Raw genomic sequence first — 24,702 nt, 5'->3', positions numbered from 1 at the left:
GGAAGAGGAATGCCACTTTTATACAGGACACGCACGCGCTCATGGTTCAGGAGCAAACTCACACATACAAACACGCATACTTCACGTGGGACATTAAAAGTCAGGGGGTTGTGGGCAAATGGAGCATTGCATGAGAACAGACAGAAAGTTGCTGCGGAGACCACTAGCTAGCCAATGAGGTGAGTGGACCAGGGTACAGTGAGTTTAACTCCTCCCCCTACGTTAACATCACTTTCGCCCTCTTGCTGTTTCGCAGAGCGGGAGACAGAGGACATCCGCTGGTCCAGCGTGCCTGCCAAGCTGTGCTGGTTGTCATTGAGTTGTCGAGGGAGTGCTGGAGGGAGCAGAATCCGATACTACATCTTTGAGAATACAATCACGTTCTATATTCAGTAGGGAAGAAGAAATCTTTGTTAGGGGCTTGTTTTACTGTTTGCAGGGTAGCATTCGCCGGCTCAGACACACGAGGGAAATTCTGCTAATAGAAACTGACTTGTCCGATAGCAACGTAAAGATGAACGAGACGGATAGTGTCCCCCTAGATGAGTATGAATTTGAGAGGTTTTTCGACGAAAAGGCGGCATTCGAATGGATGCAGGAAAATTGGTGAGTAATGATCTAAAGCTGGTAACTGATCTAACGACAGGGACATCATATCTGTTCAGGGAGAAACGGTTTACCGCTTCCTTCATATTCATTCTGCTGCGCAGCATGAGTTCAACTGTGCCCTTGGCTTCGCTCATAGTAGGCTAGTCTAGCCAGGTAAACGGCATTTTTAGTGAGACCATTCTTCTGTAATCATTTTTCAGAGCATTCCAGTGTTGTGAGTCGCGATTAACTTCGCTCAACTGGTGCTGAATGAATCAGTTCGAATTTGGTTGTATTCTACAGGCCAGGATGTCTGACTGTTTGTCATAACCCATCTATCTAACTTATGTGCGCTTTTTAAAAATAAAACTTATTTCTGTTCTTGACTTTTTGCCTGACAGGCTACTTCGCTAGAGATTATAGTTTCTCTCAACCGGTTATAGTTCATTTATTTAATTATATCTGGGGGTTACATAAGTCCACCGGACGACGTGCTCGTGACGTCAGGTACCTGATTGCTCCGCAGTCCGAACCACCCAAGGTTCTTTAACCCAGTGCTAATTGCTCTGTCTTCTTCAACTCTGTCCCAGCCAAGGGTAGAGTAGAGTTTGCGGCTGCTTGCATAAATAAGCAATCAGACAACGTTTCAATGCCACGCCTGGGTGCTATTGGCAGTGCGAATTAATTTTCTTTAAAAGGGCCTTACCACAGCCTGAGGGCACAGGAAAACAGAAACGTGGCGAAATATTTTTTTAAAAATGTATTTCCTTCAGTCTGCCCCAGTTACGGTTTGATTTGTTCAGCAGAGGAATTAGTTATACTGTCGTTCTTCTGAAGTAGACTACAATGCAGTACCATATATTTTTATTGTCCGAAACATTGGAGTTCTGCAGTTAAATGCAGTACTATGTATTTCAATGCATTTCTTTGTCCAAAATATTGCATTTCCTGCATATGAACTGTAGCAATAAAAACAATTCCTCCAAAACTGCAGTGTAGGAATTGCAGGAATGTGTAAATATTGTTAGCATACAATTATTAGGCTAAATCCAAAAATGAAGTCAAACTGTATTTCATTTTCACCTAGGCATATTCTCTTTTTTCTGTCTATAACTCTTTCTGTCATTTTAATTTTCTTCCTGTTGTCTTTCCCCTGCCACTCTATTCCTCTTTTCATTCCTCTGTCTTTTGTTACAAAATTCTGAATGCCTTTTTACTTCCCCCTTACTTTATGTTAGACTTCACCTCCTCCTTTCCTCCCTCTGCTTCTCTCTCTCTCTCTCTCTGTCTCTCTTCCCATTTAGAGAGAGTAGAGAGGGGTGAGAGAACAGTACAGGGAGAGAGCGATTGCAATAGGGAGAGAAAAAAGAGGGAGGAAGAAGGAGCGAGAGAGAGATTGCAATAGAGAGAGAGAGAGAACGAGAGAGGGATGGTTTCCAAGGGTCCTTGAAATTCTTGAAAGCTTGTGAATTTCAGACAAAAATCACGGCTTTGATAGATTACAGGAAGTACTTGAATTTGTATACTTTGTGTCACATAGCCTACATCACTTGTAACACAGCATAATGTAGACATGGTCACACATTTAAGACTCTCTTTCTGTAAAGCCAGCTGGTTTTCCTATTTTTGTGTGTGTTTTTTTGTATCAGAAAGGTTACCTTGAGCCGTGTCTCAAACTATGCCATGTTGGGTCCATGAATGAGATGTAATTGGGTCAGGAAAGCACTTGAAAAGTAATAAAAAGTAAAAAGTAAATTAAATTTGATTTGTGGGAACCCTGGAGAGATCTCAGTTAGAAAAAGGATAGCGAAGAGAAGACACACTCTACTGTACAATCAGCAATTAGTACAAGTTAATATTATGAATAAGATTAAGAAAAAGATCAAATAGCACAACACTGCACATTTAACAAACGACAACCGATTTATTGATGAACTGACTGAAATGTCAACTCGTTAAGTGACCAGTGTTGATGTAAGGACGGATAAGGAACCATATTTGGCCAGGTGTAACCTGCGTCACCTGACCTTATTGGGCGTAACTCCTTGGCAGCTGAGGGCAGGAAAGGAGTCTGCACTCATAGAACAGGTCTGTTTATATCCGTGTCAGGGTCCATGTTCAGTTAAAGCAGGCAAAATATTTTAGCCGGCACATGATACTGTTACATTTGGTTATTATCAAGGACATCACCCGAGCTTTTGTGTCCAGTAGATACGTAAACATATCATTTTTTGTCTTTCTGCATGCAGTTTCACAGTGTCATAGCATTGCATCACAGTCTTGTTCAAGGACATGGGCAATCTTTGTGGATGCATACACGGATAAGTCTACCAATGGACTCTGGGACAGACCTCGAATTCATCCTTGTTATTCATCTGGGTCAAATGGTGATACTCAGTCTTGGGTCATTACCAGTACCACTGTTCCTGTAGCCTGACTGGTAAACAGCACCCAGCAGGCCAGGGGTTTAGATACCCAGGGAATGCACACACTGATTAGATATGAAATTATAAAAATGTGCTTCAGTTCTGTACATCACTTTTGGATAATAATACTGTAATAATAATAATAGCTTGCTTTTATATAGTGTCTTTCAAGATACTCAAGGTCGCTTAACAAAGGAGGGGAAGGGGAGCGGGGTTAGAGGCCAAAGGCCTTAGTGAATAGGTGTACATAGGACACAAACATCTGTTTGTAATGGCAATACAGCAGTGCAGTGTGTAAACAACTTAAACACCTTAAAAAGACGTGCTAGAGAGTACAGATAGAAGATAGCACACCCAGGGCCTCCCCATTTTGAGGTGCCGAACCGCAGTCAGCACAATGCAGATTACATGTTGAAATGACTGAATGGGAATGTGATTCATTCGACCCTGCCAGTGATCTCCCACCACTGCAGTCTACAGCTTACCCACTAGAGCTGAGCTGAGGCTAGTGTACCAGTCTGGACAATGGGGAAGGTTTCTCAGGTCTCTTTAAGGACCCTGTAGGCTTCTATGAAGGCATGCTATGCAGAGGCCTTGCACATTCATCCTTCATTTACATGCACACACACACACAAGTACACACAAGTATATTTGACATCTGTTCACAAATCCATTCATACACACGCACACACTGACACACAAAAAACAGAAGTGTTCCTTGACTGTTTCACTCCTGCTCTCTCCAACTGTGTGTAAGGCCACACACCTCGACCTCCAGTCCTTTATGGCATCTGGCACCAGTCCAGGCTCAACATCACGTGAATGGTGTTCTAGTGACACTGCTGAAGGTGTGTGGCATCATTAGTGTTTGTAAAGGTGTATGGCACCAGTACTGTTTGTAAAGGTGTATGGCACCAGTACTGTTTGTAAAGGTGTATGGCATCATCAGTGTTTGTAAAGGTGTATGGCATCATCAGTGTTTGTAAAGGTGTATGGCACCAGTACTGTTTGTAAAGATGTATGGCATCATCAGTGTTTGTAAAGGTGTATGGCACCAGTACTGTTTGTAAAGGTGTATGGCATCATCAGTGTTTGTAAAGGTGTATGGCACCAGTACTGTTTGTTATGGTGTATGACACCAGTAGTGTTTGTTATGGTTATGGTTACGGGATTTGGCAGACACTTCTGTCCAAAGCGACATACAAATAACAACAATACAATAGTTACATTTAACAGTAAACAATTTAAAGGTTGGTAAGACTACATTAAGGAGAATAGCAATAATAAGCAAAAATGCCAATTAAATCAATAGCCTAATAAAAAATAAACAAATACTATAATATACAAACCATAAACGAAGTGCATGTTGAACAGATATGCCTTGTATGTGTTTGTAAAGGTGTATGGCACCATTTTTAATATAGTTTGAACCTTGATCCTCATTTTGTTAGTCGTTTTGGATCAAATGTTAATGTATTTACCACCTCCAGGTTGGATAGTCACACACTGAGCAAACGCACGCACGCACACACACACACACACACACACACACACACACACACACAGTGTGCAGCTTCAGTGTAGAAGCTACATGTTTGTTACAGTAGGATAATGGAGAATCTGAATCTGAGGTAGGTGTTAGTGCCAAGTGGGCTGTCACATGGAATTTGTCTTGATTGTGTGGCACAAAACAAATGCTCAAAGGGGAGCAGACAAAGACATTTTTTTCCACAGAAGTAACATAACATAGTTGTTTTGTATGATAGTGTTTGCTAAATGACAGAATGTCACAAATCTGTAAAAAAAAATGGAAGGCATATTTTTTACCATTTGTGATTGCAGTAATGTGACTAATTGCAGTCACCCAGTCCAATCATATAGTTAGAGGTCCTCCTTTTACAAATGTGCCTCTCTCTCTTCCTCTCTCTGCCTCGCTTGCTTCACTGAGTGCTGGCAAGGTGCCAGCTGGACCAGAGGGTAGAGTGGCATGTGCCAAGAAGCTCACACAGTCTGAAATGCAGCTTATGGTCACACAGCACACAACTTTTCAGTTTTCTGTTCATTATTGTGGCGGGACAGATTGATGGACACAAATGACACAAAAGTCGACTGACCCAAACATCTGTTGTTGTTTTTTAAAGAAATGTGTAGCCTAAAGATGTAGTTGAGTTGTCCATTGATGTGTGTTTGGCTTTATGCCATAGACTGGGCTGGCCCTCTCTTAATTGTGCTTGCTGGTCAAAAGTACATTTGTAGTGGTCAAGGGAATCCTGGAAAAGTGATTTACTTTAAAATACCACTTTGCTTGCTTGGGAAATGTATTAAGTGAATTAAAAGTTATGGAAGTCATGGAATTTGATCATATGATTATGACATATTGGTCTATGGAAATTTTTGGTTTATGGAAAGTTAGTAAAAAGGGGGTGGGAGTTTGGATGTAGTATGCAACACGCATTGTGAACAATCACTTTGAAGTTATCCTGGGAAAGATAAGCCTTGACGTAACAGATGTAGGTGGTTGTAGTCAATCTCTTTTTTACAATCCTACGTAGAAGTGTTACACACCCACTATACAAACACATACTTCAAGTGAAGGAATTATCTGATTGGCAAGCTTTCAAAATGTCCCAATCAGAATACAGTCAAAGAGATGTCAATGAACTTCAGATATCCAATCAGGAATTTAGATAGATAGATAGAGAGATAGATAGATAGACAGATATAGATAGATAGATAGATAGATAGATAGATAGATAGATAGATAGATAGATAGATAGACAGATAGAGATACTTTATTGATCCCTAGGGGAAATTCAAGGTCACAGTAGCATACAGACATACACACACACACATTCACTAACAGCAGAAAAAGTAATTAAAAGTATATAAAATAAAAAAACACAACTAAGCAATAAGGACTGTAGAAGATAAATAATATACTAAATATACTAAAATAAAACTTAATCTAAATCAATTCTAAAAAACAGTATCCACATAGTGGGTGATTAATCAATCAGGTGCGCTTGCAATGACTGAAGCAGGGATTGAGCATGTGGTCCTCTGTGCATAAGGTAAGGTAAGGTGCTCTTTGTGAATGAGTGTCATGGTGATGGTGCAAATGAGCAAGTCAAACAGTGCAACAGTGCAAGAATAAAGTCTATATATCTATGTATAAATAACTATATTAAGAAAGGTATAAGTGTGGTCACAGTTCGCCTGTGGCATGGAGGGAGGGGTTGTGCGTATGTGCTAATAAAGCACGCAAACAGTGAGGCTGTGGCATGGAGGGAGGGGTTGTGCGTATGTGCTAATAAAGCACGCAAACAGTGAGGCTGTGGCATGGAGGGAGGGGTTGTGCGTATGTGCTAATAAAGCATGTGAGGCAGAAGACAATAGTAAAGTGGTTAGTGGACAGACGGTTCAAGACATGGAGGTGGTGAAGAGGCAGACAGACTATGCGGAGAAGTCTATTTCTCCTCTTCCCTTAAGTGATGCATTGAACAGTTCAATGGCCCTGGGGATGAATGACTTCCCGAGTCGTGCTGTGGAGTGGATGACACTCATTGCCCAAGATGTTGATCAGTTTGTTCAGGGTCCAAATACGGATTTTGTGTGAAAGGTCTATACCAGGCACGTAACTGAAGCGTTCTGTTCACAGAGCGTATATGCTGCAGCAATTAACTTCCACTATAATGCACCAGGCATTATAGGCCTTTGGTGTTTTAAGCCCCCAATGTCATCTTCCAGGCAGCGCTGCATGGAAGGTATCGTAACACCCCCAATTATCACCATTTTTGTTCGGAAATTCTAAAACAACAATGGTTTTTTAACACTTCAAAATAACATTTGCTAAATGAACCTTACATTTTTCAGTAGCCATAGGTGTGTAGATTTGAACAAAATCTGGTTTGGTTCTTAACACTGCCTGAAATATCCGATTTTGTTTACCATGCTCAGAGTTATAGTGCTGGCCTGATGGATCGCCTATTTATGCCGTTTCAACGGCACATGAACGGTTAGACCGAGAATTCTCGTCATGAAATTAAAATTCCACTGGAGCTTCAAGTGTATGTGTACACACAGCCTTACAACACTGTTTACAGCTCTTCGAGTCACGGTAAAATGTCATTTTTGGTACATAGCTAACTTAGATACACCTATGGTGTGGGTGCTTGCGTTTCTTTAGGAATCCGCCGTCTTGGTTTGTATAGAAATGGATATTAAGTGACACATACACGCAAGACAGCGGAAATACGGGACCGACGGTAATAGGGGGAGTTCCGATACTATGGCTAGGCAAGGGTTAGGGTTAGGTGCCTTGAAGTCGACGGTCGCAACGCTGCCTTGAAGTCGACAGCGGGGGCTTACATGCATGCATCATACACACAAACACACAAATACGCACACACACACACACACATAAACACACACACGCATGCGCACACACACACTGTTAATTGAAACGCAGCGCTTTCAGTTACATACCTGATGTAGCCTGGATGTCAGGGTGTGTCCCATGCATCAAGCATTTAGGAAGGCCTTGCAGCCTGGGCAGTGGCTCTGTTGGCACTTTGAGAGAGTTTTTCACGTTAGATTTGCACTTGGTGTATTAGGGCTTATGTAGGCTTATAGGGCCTTTAGAGATAAATCATTCAGTGTTTCCCATACATTGACTAATCTGTGGCGGGGCGCCATGAAATAAAAAATCGGCCGCCACACATAAATATTCTATGTTTTTAATTGCTGCGCAAATTTGTTCAAAACTGCTGCATTCAAGTTAACTCTGCTAACTCTAACCCCCCCCCCGTTGTCCAAGTCAGCTACCGCCACAAATTGAATCCAATTCTGTGGGAAATCTGTCATTTGTAATGGGACACACAAAGAGAAGCTGATGAGAGGAAGAGAGGAAGTACACAATGGATGAACTTCTGGGTTAGGTTTGCTGATTCCCCGTCTCTCACTCTCTCTCCTTCATGCTTGCATCGCTGTTTTCTTTTTAGGGAAAAATGAGGATTTGATGTATGGGATGTTGTTAATTTTTAGGGAAAAATGAGGATTTGATGTATGGGATGTTGTTAATTTCTAGTGAAATGTGAGGATTTGATGTATGGGATGTTGTTAATTTTTAGGGATATGTGAGGATTTGATGTATTGGATATTGTTAATGCATTGTGTGCAATACAGTGTAAAAAGCATGTAAATGAGTGTTGTTAACCTCTTCCTATCTTTCTCTCTCTCCCTGTGTGTGTGTGTTTGTGTGTGTGTGTGTGCTATGATCTAACAGGACACAGTCGTTTGTGGTATGTGCGATGTATGCAGCTGTGATCTTTGCTGGCAGGCTTTACATGCGAGAGAGGCCCAAGTTGAACCTACGCACACCTCTGGTTCTGTGGTCGCTCAGTCTGGCTGTGTTCAGGTAAGAATACACACACAGACACACAGCCACACAAGGCACTCACCGCCACGAAAACACGCACACACACTCGACACATATATCGCATACACACGTCAAACACACATTCACAATGTCCTTTTGAGTTAGTTTACCCCAAGGTCAGTTGATCCGCTCCAAAGGTCTTCATTAGCCCTCTCTGCTGATAGCAAACCAGATACTATTATGTCTGAGAGACTGGGCTTATCAAAGTTTCCAAATAAACGTCAGTCTTCCAACTACTTTCAGACAAAGCATGTTGTAGAGTAGGCCGCTTACTCTAGTCCTCTATTTTTGGCAGGTGCATATTCAAAGGGAAAGGCTTTAAACACACGTGCTATGATGTGGTCTTGCCATTCTCAAGCTAAATTAGGTCAAACTGGAGTTTCAGAGTCAGCTCCCTCTCTCTCTCTCTTTCTCTCTCGCTCTCTCTCTCTCTTCCTCACTCTATTCCTCTATGGCCTGGTCAGCAGCAGTAGCTACTCTGTGCTGTGCTCAAGCTTTTGGGGCTGTAAAGTGCTGCATTTGGACCAGGCCCATGTGTCTAATGGCTGCTTTAACCCATTTACTCAGACAGGGGGAGTGTGGTCTGAGTGCACACAATCACTTTTATACGCATGTACACACATAGAAAAAATGGATGTATCCTCACAGATATTTCTAGAACACGCACACACATGCACTCACACACACACACTCGCACACACATTTTGTGAGCCGAGGCTGTTATGCCCTCTTGCTGAGTGCCTGTGTAATCCTAATCTCCAAAACATGGCTCACTCCCCCACCAGCCCCTCACACACGCGCGCGTGGCGCACACACACGCGCGCACACACACGCGCACACACGCGCGCACACACACACACACACACACACACACACACACACACACACAGAAGTGGAGACTCTGATCGGTGGGGTGGTTTAATCAGGTTTTACTAAAAGCCATACTTATTATGAAAGAATCTAAAATTCCATGTTTTGATGTCTAGGGCTGTTACTGATATAGGTGGTGTTTAAGATTTTTTCTGCTGTATTGTTTCAATATTGAAATCTGAAGAATATTAAAGTCATCATTTTGGTATTGTGACAACACTACGCCCTGCCCCCTCACTGCTCTGGTAGTGACTATGCATTTCCTTGTTTATACAGAATGTATCTGATTTGTTTGTGTGAGTGTGTGCGCGCCCGCATGCGCATGTACATGTTTGAGAGTGTCATGTTACGAGATCTGGGAAATGGCCACTCGTAGTCAGCACTGATCTTCTCATCTTTTGCTTTTTTTTGTTCAAGATTGATAGGGCAGATGAGAGATCAATGAGCACTTTTACACACACACACACACACACACATCATGCATGCACACTGATGGTAATTTTGATACCACAGATGCATGCAGAAGAACCAGTCAGGCAATGGTAGGGAAAAAATCAGGTATGGAGATTTATTCACAATGACGCACATCAAGGGAGAGACAGCATGCCTTCACATAAAGATCCACCATCTGATCTCACTGAAGAAGTAAGAAGTCAGCGTATAAGTATAATTCCAGGTTGCCGAGAGATGACATTGGTCATCCCAGTTTACGTGGACCACACTGAATCAGACCCTGATTAGTGCCACCCTGGCAATCCAGAGCAGATAGCTGCTGATGCAGGGATACATGCATGCAGAACTGTGACACCCAACAAAAACATGACATTCTCCTTATCTCTGAAGATTTAGCCACACAAAAATATATTCAGGAACGGTACAGGAACAGAATCAAATGATACTGTAAGTCATGTCATATGTGGAATTCTATCCAATCATAATTCTGACTGTAAACATATGGATGAAGTATTAAGTAGCATAAGGACATAAACTGCTTATAACTATAAAAATCATAAGACATTAATTCTGATTTCAATACTCTGCCATCCTGGCTCCTGAGGTGTGTTCAAATTCCTTGAACAGAGGCGAACATTTGCAGCGAACTTGCTCTAACCTATGTTTGCGAATTTAAGTGCCCCTCTGATCTATAACTGTCGTGCTGAAACAAACCACACCCTTAAATAAGGAAATGCAGTCACTGGCAGACCTTGTATTCACCAGAAGATTGTTATCATTGGTAAAGTATGCAAAAAAAACAAAGTGAGATAGAGAGAGAGAGAGAGAGAGAGAGAGAGAGAGAGAGAGAGAGAGAGAGAGAGAGAGAGGTCTGCATACTGCACTAAAGAGCCAGGCTTGTTAGTATGGTAGTCTGAGCACATGCTCACTTGTAATGATGTCGCTCCATCATACATTAGGGCTCTGCATCCAATCGAATTTCAAATATGACTTCCAATGATTATGAAAGCCATAATGCAATGAGATGCAACTGTTATTTTTCCGCAATCCTGATATTTGCTGAGGTATAAAAACATTGTACCCCTTTGCTTTTGGTTCGAGTTCGACCCGGGTCATTTCCTGAACACACCCCATCTATCTTGCCCACTCACTTCCTCTTAGCCTCTTCACTGTCCTGTCTGATTAAAGACATACACCCACCCAAAAACACATTCTAATGCAGCATACCACATTTCTCCACCTACAAGTTCAACACCAACACGGAAGAGTAGTGTCCCTGATGTGCTGGGTCCAGAATCTCTTAAAGGACACTCAAACCAATAAGACTCCTCTTGTTCTCCTGCTGTTCACATAAAGAGCCCTTTGTCAGCGGAAAGGGCATGTAGTGTTCCTGCATTTCTAAGAATGGCTCTGAATACACTAGAGAAGACAGCCTCAATGAAGAGGTCTTGTTATCCAAAGTTTTGATAATAATAATTCTCAATTCTCTTCGGCTTAACTCCCGGAAGAAGACATGTAGCCGAAACGCATTGGAGTTTTTTAGAAGGTTAACTTGACCAAGCCATGATAATAAAGGCTTTTTAACTTTTTCAATAGAGAGTGCCTTGGAGTTTTTTGATTCTTGGCATTTAGTTCCCATCCAAAGAGCACCTCTGACTTAACCAAACTTTAGAGTCCAGGAAGCGCTCCTCTACCCCCAATTTTTGTTGAATAATAATTCTCATTTGGAGCTGGGGAGCCCTTATGTGTTCCAGATTCCTGCTGCCGTTGTATTCGATTAGATTCAACTTTATTGTCATTGTGCAGAGTGCAAGTACAAAGACAACGAAATGCAGTTTGTGTCTAACTAGAAGTGCAAAAAAGCAGAAAAGTGCAATGTGATATACAAAGTATAAACAGGTGGTGCATAGACAAGATAAGAAATATAGTGCCGTGTAGACAGTAGTAAACAGTTGGTTTACAGAAGGTGGTTTAGAGTAGTATAAATTAAATATGAACATGTGCAGTGTATTAGCAATTACAGCAGAATAAATATGGCTATGCATTACATTAATACACAGGATTAGATGTTAAAATCCCTTGTGCCAAAATCCAAGGTAAAAACACATTCAGAAGCCCCTGCTCAAGTTTAATTTTAAAATGCACACTACCCACAAATCCGCCAACAAATGGTCACAGAAACAATACAAATGGCCCATCCAACAGCAGTATATAGTATGCGGCATGTCATTGGGGTTATCAAGTGGGCACCCTCATTCACCGATGTTTCGTTAAGTTAGGCCCACGACACCTCATGAAGGCTTAACAGTGAAACCAGCGTCCTGGAGACACTCCCCTCCATGCTGCCACCATATTACCACATTAAAATATCCAATACCCAAAATACTCTTAACCAGCCCAGGCATGGTCAAGGTTGGCTAGGTTGGTCCGTCCCGTTGATGTGGACTGAACCATAGCGATAAAAACCCTGGCCAACCAACCATCAACCTAGGCACAGCCCATCACAAAGACAAAACAAATTAGCCAGTTAGCTTAGGCCCCCATCACAAACACAAAACAAATTAGCCAGTTAGCTTACGCCCCATGCTGCCACCATACTACCACAACAAACATCCGAAAACCCTTAACCAACCTAGGCATGGTCTAAGTTGGCTAGGTTGGTCCGTCCCGTTGATGCGGACTGAACCATAACCCATAAAAAACCTTAGCCAAGTACCATCAACCTAGGCACAGTCCATCACAAACACAAAACAAATGAGCCGGTTAGCTTACCTTAGCTTGCGCCCCAGGAAGGGTAACTTCTCCTTACCCACAACCATTCGCTTGCCCGTTCTGCTGCTTAAGACATGTTACTAACCACCTGCCTTAGACTTCGACTACAAATGCCCAATTCAGAGAGCAAGCCAATAGCAGATCTGGCCACAAACCCACGTGCACCGATTTCAATAGGCCTTAATCGTGCACTCCAACCTCACTTAGCTGCCTCCTCTGCTATTTCAGTGTATTTAGCTCTATTCAGCTCATTGGCCACTTCCACTCTGTCTTCCCAAGGAACAGTGAGTTCAATGAATAAACTATCTTCTCTGAATCCGACCATAGAATTATGTCGGGTCGTAGCTTAGTACTCACTATATGTGGAGGTACCGCCATCTGCTGGCCAAGATCAACCTTCATTTCCCAGCCCACCCCATTTTTCAACAGGCCGGTTTTACACCTGGCCTTCGCGGAACAAGGTTTATCCCCCTGACGTACAAAGTTAATTTGCCTTACCCCTTTACTAGCTGCTAATGAATTGACTTCTCTCCTTTTATCCTCTATTGCCGCTGCCACACATTTCAATACCTGGTTATGACGCCACGTATACCGCCCCTGGGTGAGACTTACCTTGCACCCTGATAGGATATGGTGGAGACGGCCCACACACGAGCAAAGTATGCATTTATCATCCTCACCAAACCATTGACTTAAATTCTTGGGAGATGGGAGCATATCATATGTAGCACCTAACATAAATCTGATCTTACCAGCTTCCATGCCCCATAGATCTTTCCATTTAATCCGTCTTTTTTCCACCCCTTCCCAGTTCACCCACTGCCCTTGTTCTGCCTGCGACACTGCCTTAGTACATCTTACAGCCTCCTCCTGTCTATGCATTTCCTCCACTACCATTTTCCTCTTTTCTCCTGCAGAAGCCTTACTCCACAAGGGTTTACTTACACCCACCCCTAGACCCCCCCGCCCGTGCTGCACATGGCCCATTATATCCCTATGCTTCAATGCTGATTGAGCTTGCTTAACTGCCTGCTCTGGGTTCCACTTCCTTCCTGCATTAACTGTGGGTGCAACTTTCCTCACCACTGGGTCCTTGTACTGAGTAAGAGTCATTTCCAATCTAGCCTTAGCACACTTAAATTCCTCTGTCAGACTAGATATTGGCAACTCTACAATACCCTCCCCATACAAGGCTACACTGCTTAAGCAGCGTGGGACTCCGAGCCATTTTCTGACTCTCTACCTTTGACAGAGGAACTTCATAAACTGTCAATGGCCACATTAGCCGAGGCAACAAACCAAACCGCAAACACCACAGCTTGCTTACCTGGCAGCCCTGACTGTCAAATTTTGCAATACCTTGCCTAGTGACCTGTCTCAAGTCTTCAACCTGTGATTTATCACTAAGGCTTGCATCATACCACCTTCCCAGACTCTTCACTGGTTTCTCCAGAACTGTGGGAATCACCTCCTTATTTATAGCAAACTTCTTATCTATTACCTTCCCTTTAACAATTGAGAGACTCCTAGACTTGGCTTCACCTTCATTCTGGCGCATTGCAGATTACTATTTAACTTATCCAGCAACCTGTTGGTGCATGGAACTGTTGACGTCAAGGTTGTCATGTTGTCCATGAAAGCCCTAATCGGGGGGAGGCGTGGCCCTCCCTGCAACTTCTCCCCACCCACTACCCATTTTGAGGCCCTAATGATGACCTCCATTGCCATTGTAAAAGCAAGTGGGGAGATGGTACATCCGGCCATGATTTCTATCTCAAGTTGTTGCCACCCTGTGGTGTAATCAGCTGTAGTAAAACATAATTGAATATCCAGAAAGTATGCTTTTACTAGGCTTTTAATGCTACCTGGGATTCTGAAAAAATCAAAGGCCTCCCACAACAGACTATGCGGCACAGACCCAAAAGCATTAGCCAAATCCAAGAACACAACGTGCAGGTCTCTCTTCTCAAGCTTTGCTAATTGAATTTGGTGCCAAATCATGCTGGTATGCTCTAAGCACCCGGAGAAGCCAGGAATTCCAGCTTTTTGCACCGTGGTATCAATTAGTTTATTCCTTTCAAGGTAATTTGTCAGTCTCCGTGCCACCACACTGAAGAAAATCTTCCCTTCAACATTCAGTAGACTAATTGGCCTAAATTGATTAATCTCCACTGCGTCCTTTTCTTTGGGAATAAATATTCCCCCAGCCCTCCGCCAAGCCTTGGGAATACTCTGCTTTTTCCAAACTATCTGTATTAAATGCCATAGAAATCTTAAAACATCTGGTGCACTCTTATACAACCGGTAGGGCACTCCATTAGGTCCCGGGGCTGAAGAGGCCCTTGCACGTTTTATTACTTCTTGCACCTCTTTCCACCTTGGTGGACTATCGTTGCATTGGCTACTTAATTCACAAATAGGTGGGATATCCGCAGGAAGTACCATCTCTCTGAACCTCTCCCTATCTTTGTGCACTCCCTCTAAATACTCCTCAAGCTTCTGCTTAGGTTCCAAAAGACTACCACTCTTCTGCATTACGAATAAAGACTTAACAAACTTAAATGGGTCTTTATAGAATGCTAGTCGAGCTCGTGATTTCTTCTTCCTATTTTTCCTAATATTTTCAGCTCTTCTTAGCACTGCCAACCGCTCCCTCACATCTGCCTGTAGACAGTCAATACCTTCCTTCTCATCATCTGTAGCTTTTCTCCACTGCTTCTTAAGCTGCCTCCTCTCCTTGATAAGTTTATCTATCTCCTGCTGGCGCCTAGATTTGACTACCTCATGTTGCCGTTTTGTCCTTATCTCAATAGTTCCAAATCTTTCCTTACCATAGCTATAAATAATGTCTCCCATTTTCTCTAATTTGCTTTCAGCCGTCCCCTTGAGCTGACCCAGGATACTGACCAAATCACTATTAACAACTTCCCACATTCTACATTCTGCTGCACCCGGCCATCTAATCCCCGGCCTATGACCATTAATCTTCTCCCTCCTTGGCTGACTGGCCTCTCTTTCTGCCTCAGTGCTAGAACTTTCCTCAACAACAGGGGTACTGATGTCCTGCGAACTGTGGGTTTCTTCCTGTCGCTGAACTTCAACCGACTGACTTGATGCACTTCTTAAGAAATAGCTATCAATGCGGGGACCCTGTGTTCCCTCTACCAAGCACTTCTTTTTCCCTTGATGAATTTTCAGGCCCTTTAGACTTGTAACCTTCTGCCAACCACACACACACATCTGCAGCTTTTTCTCAGTTTTCTCTGAACTAGTGGCTTCCACAAACATGTTTTCCTTACTTGTAATCAAATTCGTTCCAGGGTCAGTAACCATGTCTATCACAAGTGAGTCATCTTCCGCCCCTGCTCTCGCTGACTCTAGGGGTATTTTGACTATTTCAAAGTGATTCAGAGCTAATGGATGTTGTCTGTCTTAATAAGGTGTGTGAGAGTAGGTCCAGTTCTTTCACTGAACAGTTTGTGTGAAGACAGACAGACACTGAGTATTTATTTGATCACATACTACATAGTAACTCTCACAACACGTTTCAGTCAGACGTGATTGCTGCGTCCACACTGTACGTTCAACTGCTCACACTGTAATCGAGCCAAGCAACATGTCTGAAATGCCAGAAATCCAGATCGGCTCAGAGATGGAATGTAGATTGTTGCTATTCAAACTTTCTCTGACCTGACTGACTCTGTGCTAAAATGGTGTGGCATAAGGTGTCAACACTCGTATTTCATGTGTCACTTTCTCTCTAAATCTTGGTCTCTCTCTCTCTCTCTCTCATTTCTCTCTCTCTATCCATCTCTTGCTCCTCCTCTTTTTCTCTCTCTCACTTCCTCCTTTCCCCTCTCCAAACCAATCTCTCTTTCACTCTCTTTTTCTATCTTCCTCCTTTCCTCTCTCCAAACTCATCTCTGTCTTTCTCTCTTTTACTCTCTCTCTGTCTTTCTCACTTTCTCCTTTCCCCTCTTCAACCCCCTCCTCTCTTGCTCCTTCCCTTCTCTTTCTCTATCTTTCTCTCACTCCTTCCTTTTCCCTCGCTAAACTCCACTCTCTCTCTTTCTCTCCATCACTCCCCCTTTTCTCCTCGGGTCTCTCACTCCCTCTCTCAAATTCAAGTCCAAATTCTGGTTGCTTACGTAATTAGCGTGACTCTAGATGCAGAGTAGCCATTGTGGGCAGCCGTGGCCCACTGGTTAGCTGGACTTGTAGCCGGAGGGTTGCCGGTTCGAGCCCCGACCAGTGGGCCGCGGCTGAAGTGCCCTTGAGCAAGGCACCTAACCCCTCACTGCTCCCCGAGCGCCGCCGTTGAAGCAGGCAGCTCACTGTGCCGGGATTAGTGTGTGCTTCACCTCACTGTGTGTTCACTGTGTGTGTTTCACTAATTCACTGATTGGGTTAAATGAAGAGACCAAATTTCCCTCACGGGATGAAAACTTATACTTATACTTATTCTAGAACATAGAAGAATGTACTCAGTGTGTGATATCATAGCAACATAATGAGAACTAATCTCTCTATATCTCTCCCCCACTCTTCCTCTCTCTCTCTACAGTATAATTGCCACACTGAGGACAGGAGGCTACATGCTGCATATGCTATGGAAGCAGGGCTACAGGCAGTCTGTGTGTGACACCAGTTTCTATAGCGCCCCCGTCAGCAAGTTCTGGGCATACATGTTCGTCCTCAGCAAACTGCCTGAGCTGGGTAAGACTAGACACACACACACACACACACACACACACACACACACACACACACACACATCTGAGGATGATTTTTAGGGCGTGTGTGTTTGTGGCGTGTTGTAATTGTGGTTGTAGTGTGTGTTGCGAGTTATGAGTTTGCAGTGCAGTTGATTCACTGGCCCACATCTCTTCCACCTTCCTCCACTCATCCTGGAGTGTTTGTCATGGCGGCTGTTGCCATAGCATCTCTGTGTCATCTCAATGTCATCTCCCCTCATATTATGGTCGTTCCAGTGTCCCTCAGTCTCATCTTTTAATGGCTGTTGTGGAAATGGAAAAAAGATGCTGAGGTGGCACTTAATGGAATAGTGTGTGTGTGTGTGTGTATGTGTGTGTACTTCTGATCCTGTAGACATCCTGTTTACTACTGGAATGACTCTTTAAGGCTATCTGAAGTGGCAAGTCGCCTATCTACGTTCTATAACAGTTTTAGACCATACATTGAGTTATTTGGGGTTTTCCTCTCCTCCATCATTTTTCTTTCCTCCTATTCTCTCTCTCTTTCCCTCTCTCTCTTTCTCTATCTCTCTTTCTCTATCTCTCTCTGGTCTGCAGGTGACACGGTGTTCATCGTACTGCGTAAGCAGCGCCTGATCTTCCTGCACTGGTACCACCACATCACCGTACTCATCTACTCCTGGTACTCCTACAAGGACCGCGTGGCCGGCGGCGGCTGGTTCATGACCATGAACTACGGCGTCCACTCCATCATGTACAGCTACTACGCAGCCCGCGCCGCCGGCCTGCGCGTGCCCCGACCGCTCGCCATGGTCATCACGGCCTCGCAGATCATGCAGATGGCCATGGGCCTGGTGGTGCTGTTGTCCGTGCACCTCTGGCTCGACGAACGCGTCTGCCCGAGCAACATGCGCAACATTGTCTCGGGCACCGTCATGTACCTCAGCTATCTGGTGCTCTTTGTCTGGTTCTTCTACAAGAACTACGTCAAGAGCGAGAAAACGACGACGAAAGGGGTCAAGGCTGAGTAAACCACTCCACCCACCCCCCAATCAGGAACATTATTACCAGTAATAGCCCCCCTCCCCCACCGATAGGTTTTCCACCCAAGACTTACTCTATCTCAAACCACTGACCAACAAGAGGCCAGTGATGGCTGTAGCATATTAGTCATGTTTCCATAACCCCCACCACCACCGCCACCACCACCACCACCACCACCCAACCCCCTTAGAAATGACACAATTTTAACCAAAACCTCACCTATCCACTCAGCAGTATGATCACTTTTAAGGAGAGGACCCTATGAGAGGACCATGAAGAAGCCTGTCCACAACCCCATAGAGACATTTTCATCTAAGAGGAGATGATTTGGACTCACAGCTGGGCCACATCGGGTCCGCGACTGAAGCGCTCCGTTCGTGGAGCGTAAAAATAGTTTTAGAGGACTGGTCTAATAATTTTGGAATGTACGCACTGCTATCACATCTGATGTAGCCAGGTCTATTGATTATAGTGGAAGCTGATTGGTGCAGCAGACGCCCCATGGACAGAACGCTTCAGTTACGTGTCTGGTGTTTCCTGGCTGTTAGAAAAGACAATGCCATTTAAGTGGACGCCATTGGGTAAAAATGTAAACATGTAAACAAAGCCTTCTCCACATATGTGTGTGTGTGTGTGTGTGTTGGCAGGAGGTCATGATGAAAGTGTGTTTGAAGATATGGTATGTGTGTGTTTGAATGTACGCACACCTATGTCTCTATGTGTGTATGAGTGTGTGTGTGTGTGTGTATGTGTTTGTGTGTGAGTGAAAGAGAGAGAGAGAGAGCAGTAGAATGTAGAAAAAGTAAACAATAGAAAAAGTAATTAGCGCTGTATTTGACTACTATCTTAAAGGGACACACACAGTGAATCTCATAGCCATAGGTGTACAAAAGCCAGTTAAAGCCACTTCTTTTCTTAAGAAATGTTTACAAACCACCACAGTGCAGACAACTGTCTCCGTCCAGAGATTTTGTTGTTTTGGAACATGTCTGTGTTTAAAAGTCTATGTGACCACTGGAGAAAGGACTTTTTTTCCTTCACCAGACTGTGATTGTTTAATTGTCTAACATGATGAAGGTGTTTGAAAAAAGTGTGTCTGTGATGGTGGAATATAGAAAATCTTTGGATGTTATTTGTTGGTGTTGATTGCAGAGAATTTGTATATTGTGTGTGTGAACTCTTATCACACTTATATCTGATAACAACAGCAAGGGGATGAATGCACTGAAACTCCCAGTTGTCAGGACAACAGAGAATGAATGCACTGATGATCTTATCAAACCCCACCTGTCCGTCCGCCAACACCTGAGCGTGCTGAAGAATGAAGTAGCTTCTATGTCTGTTAGTGTACGTGTGTGTGTGTGTGAATTGCTTGCGGTTGAATGCAGACATGTACAATATGTTGTGACAGAGCACACCTTTCTGTTACAAAAGAAAATTCTGCAAGGAATTTTTCACAATATGTGCATTTCTCATTAAAGCTGCTCATGTGATGGCTTAGATAAGTGTCAAGATATCTCAACAGCTTATAGAGTGTTTAAAAAGTAAAGAATATCAGCGTACACTGGTCAAATATTAATTGTTTATTAGGAGCGAGTGACTCGTTTCGCCGTTTGCTTCCTCAGGTTGGCTTCCTCTTAGAGCTCAGCTTAGAGAGTGTTACCCAAAGTCAGATATCCATCTTAGTTTCGCACGTAGTAGTTTGGCGCGGTTTACAGGGTGTGTTGTGGGTTTTGAACAGGTCCGTCTCTGTTAAAGGAGATAATAATCTGAGATTTCCACTGCGATTGGTGATGTTGCAATAAGAATAATTGGAAACACATTCCCACGTCACTCACACAAACCTGGCTCACCTCTCCAGAGCGTTCTGAGAAACGAAATGAAGACCGCAGCTTCACACGTGTCAACCTGTCGTTGTTCCGCCTAGCACCTTAGGAAAGCTTGACTTTCTTTGTTTTATTTGTTTGACTTTTGATTTATAATCTGTTTTGTTTTTGTAAAATGGGCTCCAACCCCTGTTTCTGGATCACACTAACAGCCCTAAAGAGGGGGGGTCATTCCAAGTACGTGGTTTAGTGACTTACCCTCACAGCAGTGGTGTAGTTAACGTGACTACGCAGTATACCCTCTTAAAAAGCATCACAAACTCAGTATACTTAAAATGAGCAAGGATACGTACAGTATTAACATTTGGGGTTGATCACAGTATACCCACTACAGCTAACTAGACTACACGACTGCCTCAGAGTAAGTTAACTTAGATCCCTCGAGCCACAAGCATAGCTGGCCCTGACCTGATCTGGACTCTCTCGGACTCTCCAGCGCATTGCAGCTCCCCCACACCAATCTTAGCCAAGACCTCACAGACGGAGGAATTGTCCTGGTTAGTGAGAGAGAAACAGAGGGAGGGAAATAGAGGGAAAGAGAGAGAGGGTGGGGGAATGAGAGGAGGGCAGATTACCACAGTGGGAATCAGCAGTGCATCAGAACACAATGCTCATTGTACATTACTAGAGTGATATCATGTGGAATGTATATATATATTTTAACAAAATATATAGAAAACACCATAGACAAATTGGGTTGAGTGCTATCTCTGTCCTTTCTTAAAAGCACCAGAGCTGGGAAATGGTATTAAGGTTCTCTCCGCACATGTGTCTTACTCTCCCCATCCTGCCGCTCAGGCTCCTCAACACAAACAATGTACTTGGGTCATTGGGAGGACCATTGTCCTCCTCGGTATAGATATCACCCATCACCACTGTGTCCTCAAACAGTTCAATGTCAACGAGGCTGGGACTTGACGTCAGTGCTACCATTTGCCATTTATAGTTGAGAGATTGGAGAAAAACCTAAAAGAATAGTAAAATAGTAATGGCTTTAGTGGCCACAGTGCCATTGCATGCATCTGAGATCTCAGTCCCAGGACAGTGGAGGGTTGGTTTAATGTACCCAGGGAGACACATCTCACCTCTTAGTGAAGAGCATGGAGAATGGGATGCTAGGCAACGAGCTGTATAGGCATATGATAGACCCATTCCTTTAACCATGATTACAGACCCGTCCTATTTCTGGTAGTCTTTAATTCATAAGACATAATGAAATCAAATCATTTGGTCATTCTTTTGGTTAACTCAGATTTGATATAGTTTCACTTTATTTTTCAAGGAGGCTTTGTGTTCTTGTTACTTTGTTAATAGTTTGAAGTAATTTCCCATGTACCAACTGCAACGCATATAGGCCGCAGGACAGTGTTTTATGCAAATGACCACATCCATGTATTAACTGCAGTGCCCAGAGGCCCAATGAATCACAATCTGATCAGTGCTTTAATCAGAAAGAAGAATGAAGAAAAAAAGACAGCCTAGCTTATTGCCTTGTATAGCCAGCCCTTGTGTATTATAACCTCATAGCTGAAGAGATAGATCAAAACCAGTGTATAAACCTCGGGTCTTAGGCAGGAAATTACTGAGACGTGCATTGAATAAGTAGACTAAAATAAAGTAAGGCCTCCACTTTTCTGTGTGGTCTATGGTTTTGACTCACAGTAAAGCCCACAAACTTTTCCTGTTGTGTGTGTGTATGTGTATTCAGGTCCATTTACCCCCTGAGTTACTGTTTTTACTCATTCCTCACTTGTATTAAGAGACAATGATGATTGATTATAGTCATACTACTTGGTGTACATACCATGTGGTTTACCCTACTCCCTCAACAAGACTGTGTTTTGGCATTCCATACACTACATATGCTACAAACAGATGCTCCATATAATACATGAAACACACAGGGAATTTCATGCATAAGGCCATGCACAGGTGACTGCCAATCTGTGATTTGTTTTTTCTACTGACAGGTATACACAGAACAGTTGTGGGGTTTTTTTGTAACTGTTGACTCACTTGTGTGCTGATGTGGATGCATTAGGTTACAGAATGTGACAAACACACAAACATACACAATCACATACACATATGCACACACACAACCTAGAATGTACCTGATAGGGATTGGATACAGAGCTGCTTTCTTGAAGTCTATATATCTGTCCACATGCCCAACGTGTGCCATGTTACAGATGTACAAGGGAAGAACATCTAAAGGGCTTCCATGTCATTTTTTATTTTAATTTATATGTGATGATCATGTACTGTAAATGTAACAATAAAGCCATGTTTTGAATGACTAGGGATCTGTCCTGTGGTGTCTTGGAACATATGTGAAATGTGTACATTTTCAATGGCATTAGGTGGTAAGTTAGTAAGTACTGTAGGTTAGGCAAATAAGTGAAGGTTATTTAACTTTTTATGGCTGCAAGTTTTACAACAAAAACAGTAATGAATACAGTAGTGCATGTGACTGTACTGTAATCAAATAAAAAAAACTACAATATGGTAAACAATATATACATAATTGCAAGGAATGGGATGGCAGATTTACAGATCCCGGATCTGTCCACATACAGTCACCTCATCAACATCTAACATGTCCTCCCATGCTAGGAAATGGGGGAAATGTCACCTTATCATGTATCCATCCGCCCTTGAACTGACCTGACCTCAATGTCTCTGCATGCCTCTTCCATTGCGTGCAGAAGAGACATGCAGGCATTTGGTTATATACCTTACACTGTCACGCTGAAAATAATTCTTTGACAGGTTTTCAAAATGGGGAGTTAAGGGGCAAATACAAAACTGTGAAATTAATGTGCAGGTGCCCATTGGCTAACCTGAGGTCTATTTGTAGTGCTAAGGCTCAGACTGATTGATGTTCAGTTTTCAGGTATGTGGGTGGGTATTTCCAGTTTTGCAAATGTCAATGTACCAGTATGTTTTGTATTTTATTTTTTAAAGTATATTTTTTGCCCTTTTTATGCTTTTAATGACAGGACAGTGAAGAATGACAGGAAGCGAGTGGGAGAGAGAGTTGGGGTGGGATCCGGAAAGGACCACAGGGCGGGAATCGAACCCGGGTCGCCAGCGTACGGTGCAGGTGCCCCAGCCACGGCCGGGGCCAGTATGTTTTGTATTTTACTGTAAATCTCATTTTTAACTAAGTGTCTAATGTACAGTAAAAAACTGTTGTGTTTTGCAGTAAGTGTGTAGCAGATTCACAAAGTGCAAAGCAGAAAATGTGTTTAAAGTATGGTCACAAGACGTTTACATTTTGAAGCTTTGGTCTAAGGTCTAAGCATTCGTTTTTAGCGTGTAAGCAATCAGCAAAAGCTGTAAAGACCTAATATAAATGCATGTGTAATCACTGTGAAGGCAATCTTTGGATGAACAGTCACTGGTTGTCTCAAGTAAATGATTGTGCAGCCAATGACAGTTCTAATGTCCTCATCAAGTTTTCAGATTTTACCATCCTGGGCATCATCACAGACAACGATGAGATGGCCTACCTACATAGAGGAGGAGGTGAGGTCATTACTCAGCTGGCGCCATGGCAATAGCTTCTCTCTCAATGCGAGCAAAACATTGCTCCCACATTGGAGAGACAGATGTTGAAAGGGTCAGTTTCTCAGTGTGCACATAACCCATGACCTCTCCTGGTCAGCTCACACACACACACCTTGGTGGTGAAGGAGGCTCGTCAGCAGCCTTATTTCCTGAGGAAACTAAGGACATTTTGAAAAGTCCAGACCAGAACACCATTGAGAGTTTGCTGACAGGCTGCATCACATCACTCCCTGGTCTGGGAGTTGCTCAGCTCGCTGCCGCGGTGATGAGGGGAATGCGCTGGCAGATGGCCGAACACAGGAAGTAAGGAAGGGAAGGGGAAGGCACGCAGCATCATCAAGGATCAGAACCGCACTGTTCTCCTTGCTACCACTCGGAAGACAATTTAAGAGAATATCTGCACTAGACTTGGCCATGAAGTCATAGCCTCCTCAACTCCATTATAACACAGACTGATTAAATCATACCAGATTGATCAAACATCTAATGTGCAATAATGCTCTATACACTGATCACTTTATTTTAAATATGTATTTTTTACACTTTTACGGTTATATATTTATCTTAAATTCCAACTTGAATATTTAATTGAATTGAAATGTTTAAAAGTGTTCATAGTTTCAGAAAGTGCTTCAAATGTGTCAAGGCCGGCCTCTGGCATTTCTCAGAGCCTCTGGAATGTCAGAGCCGATTCCGCCCTCTGGTGGACCAAAAGTGTACTTGATAAAATGTTCACTTTATTACTGTAAGGTTTATTTTTTTAGACATGTACAGTGCACATTAATGAACGTAAAAATATAAATGAGCCAGAATTAGCTAATGGATATTTTGCATCTCTTGTCCATGGGCCGATGTTAACTAAAATAAACTCTACACACATCATTGCAGACCTAAAAGATAAAATTACACTTTACACATAAGCAGTGTTGGGAGGGTTA

General features: G+C 43.0%; 1 protein-coding gene across 1 annotated transcript; it reads left to right on the top strand.

The window, feature by feature from the left end:
* The first annotated feature begins 250 nt into the window (after positions 1–250).
* LOC121699894 (elongation of very long chain fatty acids protein 6-like) lies at positions 251–22,491 on the top strand. The gene is made up of 4 exons (XM_042082441.1): positions 251–606; positions 8,299–8,430; positions 17,111–17,262; positions 17,859–22,491. Exons 1-4 carry the CDS (start codon positions 515–517, stop codon positions 18,290–18,292), a joined length of 810 nt encoding a protein of 269 aa, XP_041938375.1. The 5' UTR covers positions 251–514; the 3' UTR covers positions 18,293–22,491.
* The last annotated feature ends 2,211 nt before the right edge of the window (positions 22,492–24,702 follow it).

Source organism: Alosa sapidissima, chromosome 24 (assembly GCF_018492685.1).
Source record: "Alosa sapidissima isolate fAloSap1 chromosome 24, fAloSap1.pri, whole genome shotgun sequence".
In the NCBI taxonomy this organism is placed as follows: Eukaryota; Metazoa; Chordata; class Actinopteri; order Clupeiformes; family Clupeidae; genus Alosa; species Alosa sapidissima.
Note: the sequence above shows the minus strand (reverse complement) of the source record. Positions and strands in the feature narration are given on the sequence as shown.

What these genes read in the sequence shown, in the direction of transcription:
- LOC121699894 (XM_042082441.1), top strand. Translation starts at nt 515, where the DNA reads ATGAACGAGACGGATAGTGTCCCCCTAGATGAGTATGAATTTGAGAGG. An exon ending in GAATGGATGCAGGAAAATTG is followed by an intron (nt 607 to 8,298) that starts GTGAGTAATGAT and finishes ATGATCTAACAG; the next exon opens with GACACAGTCGTTTGTGGTAT. An exon ending in CTCAGTCTGGCTGTGTTCAG is followed by an intron (nt 8,431 to 17,110) that starts GTAAGAATACAC and finishes CTCTCTCTACAG; the next exon opens with TATAATTGCCACACTGAGGA.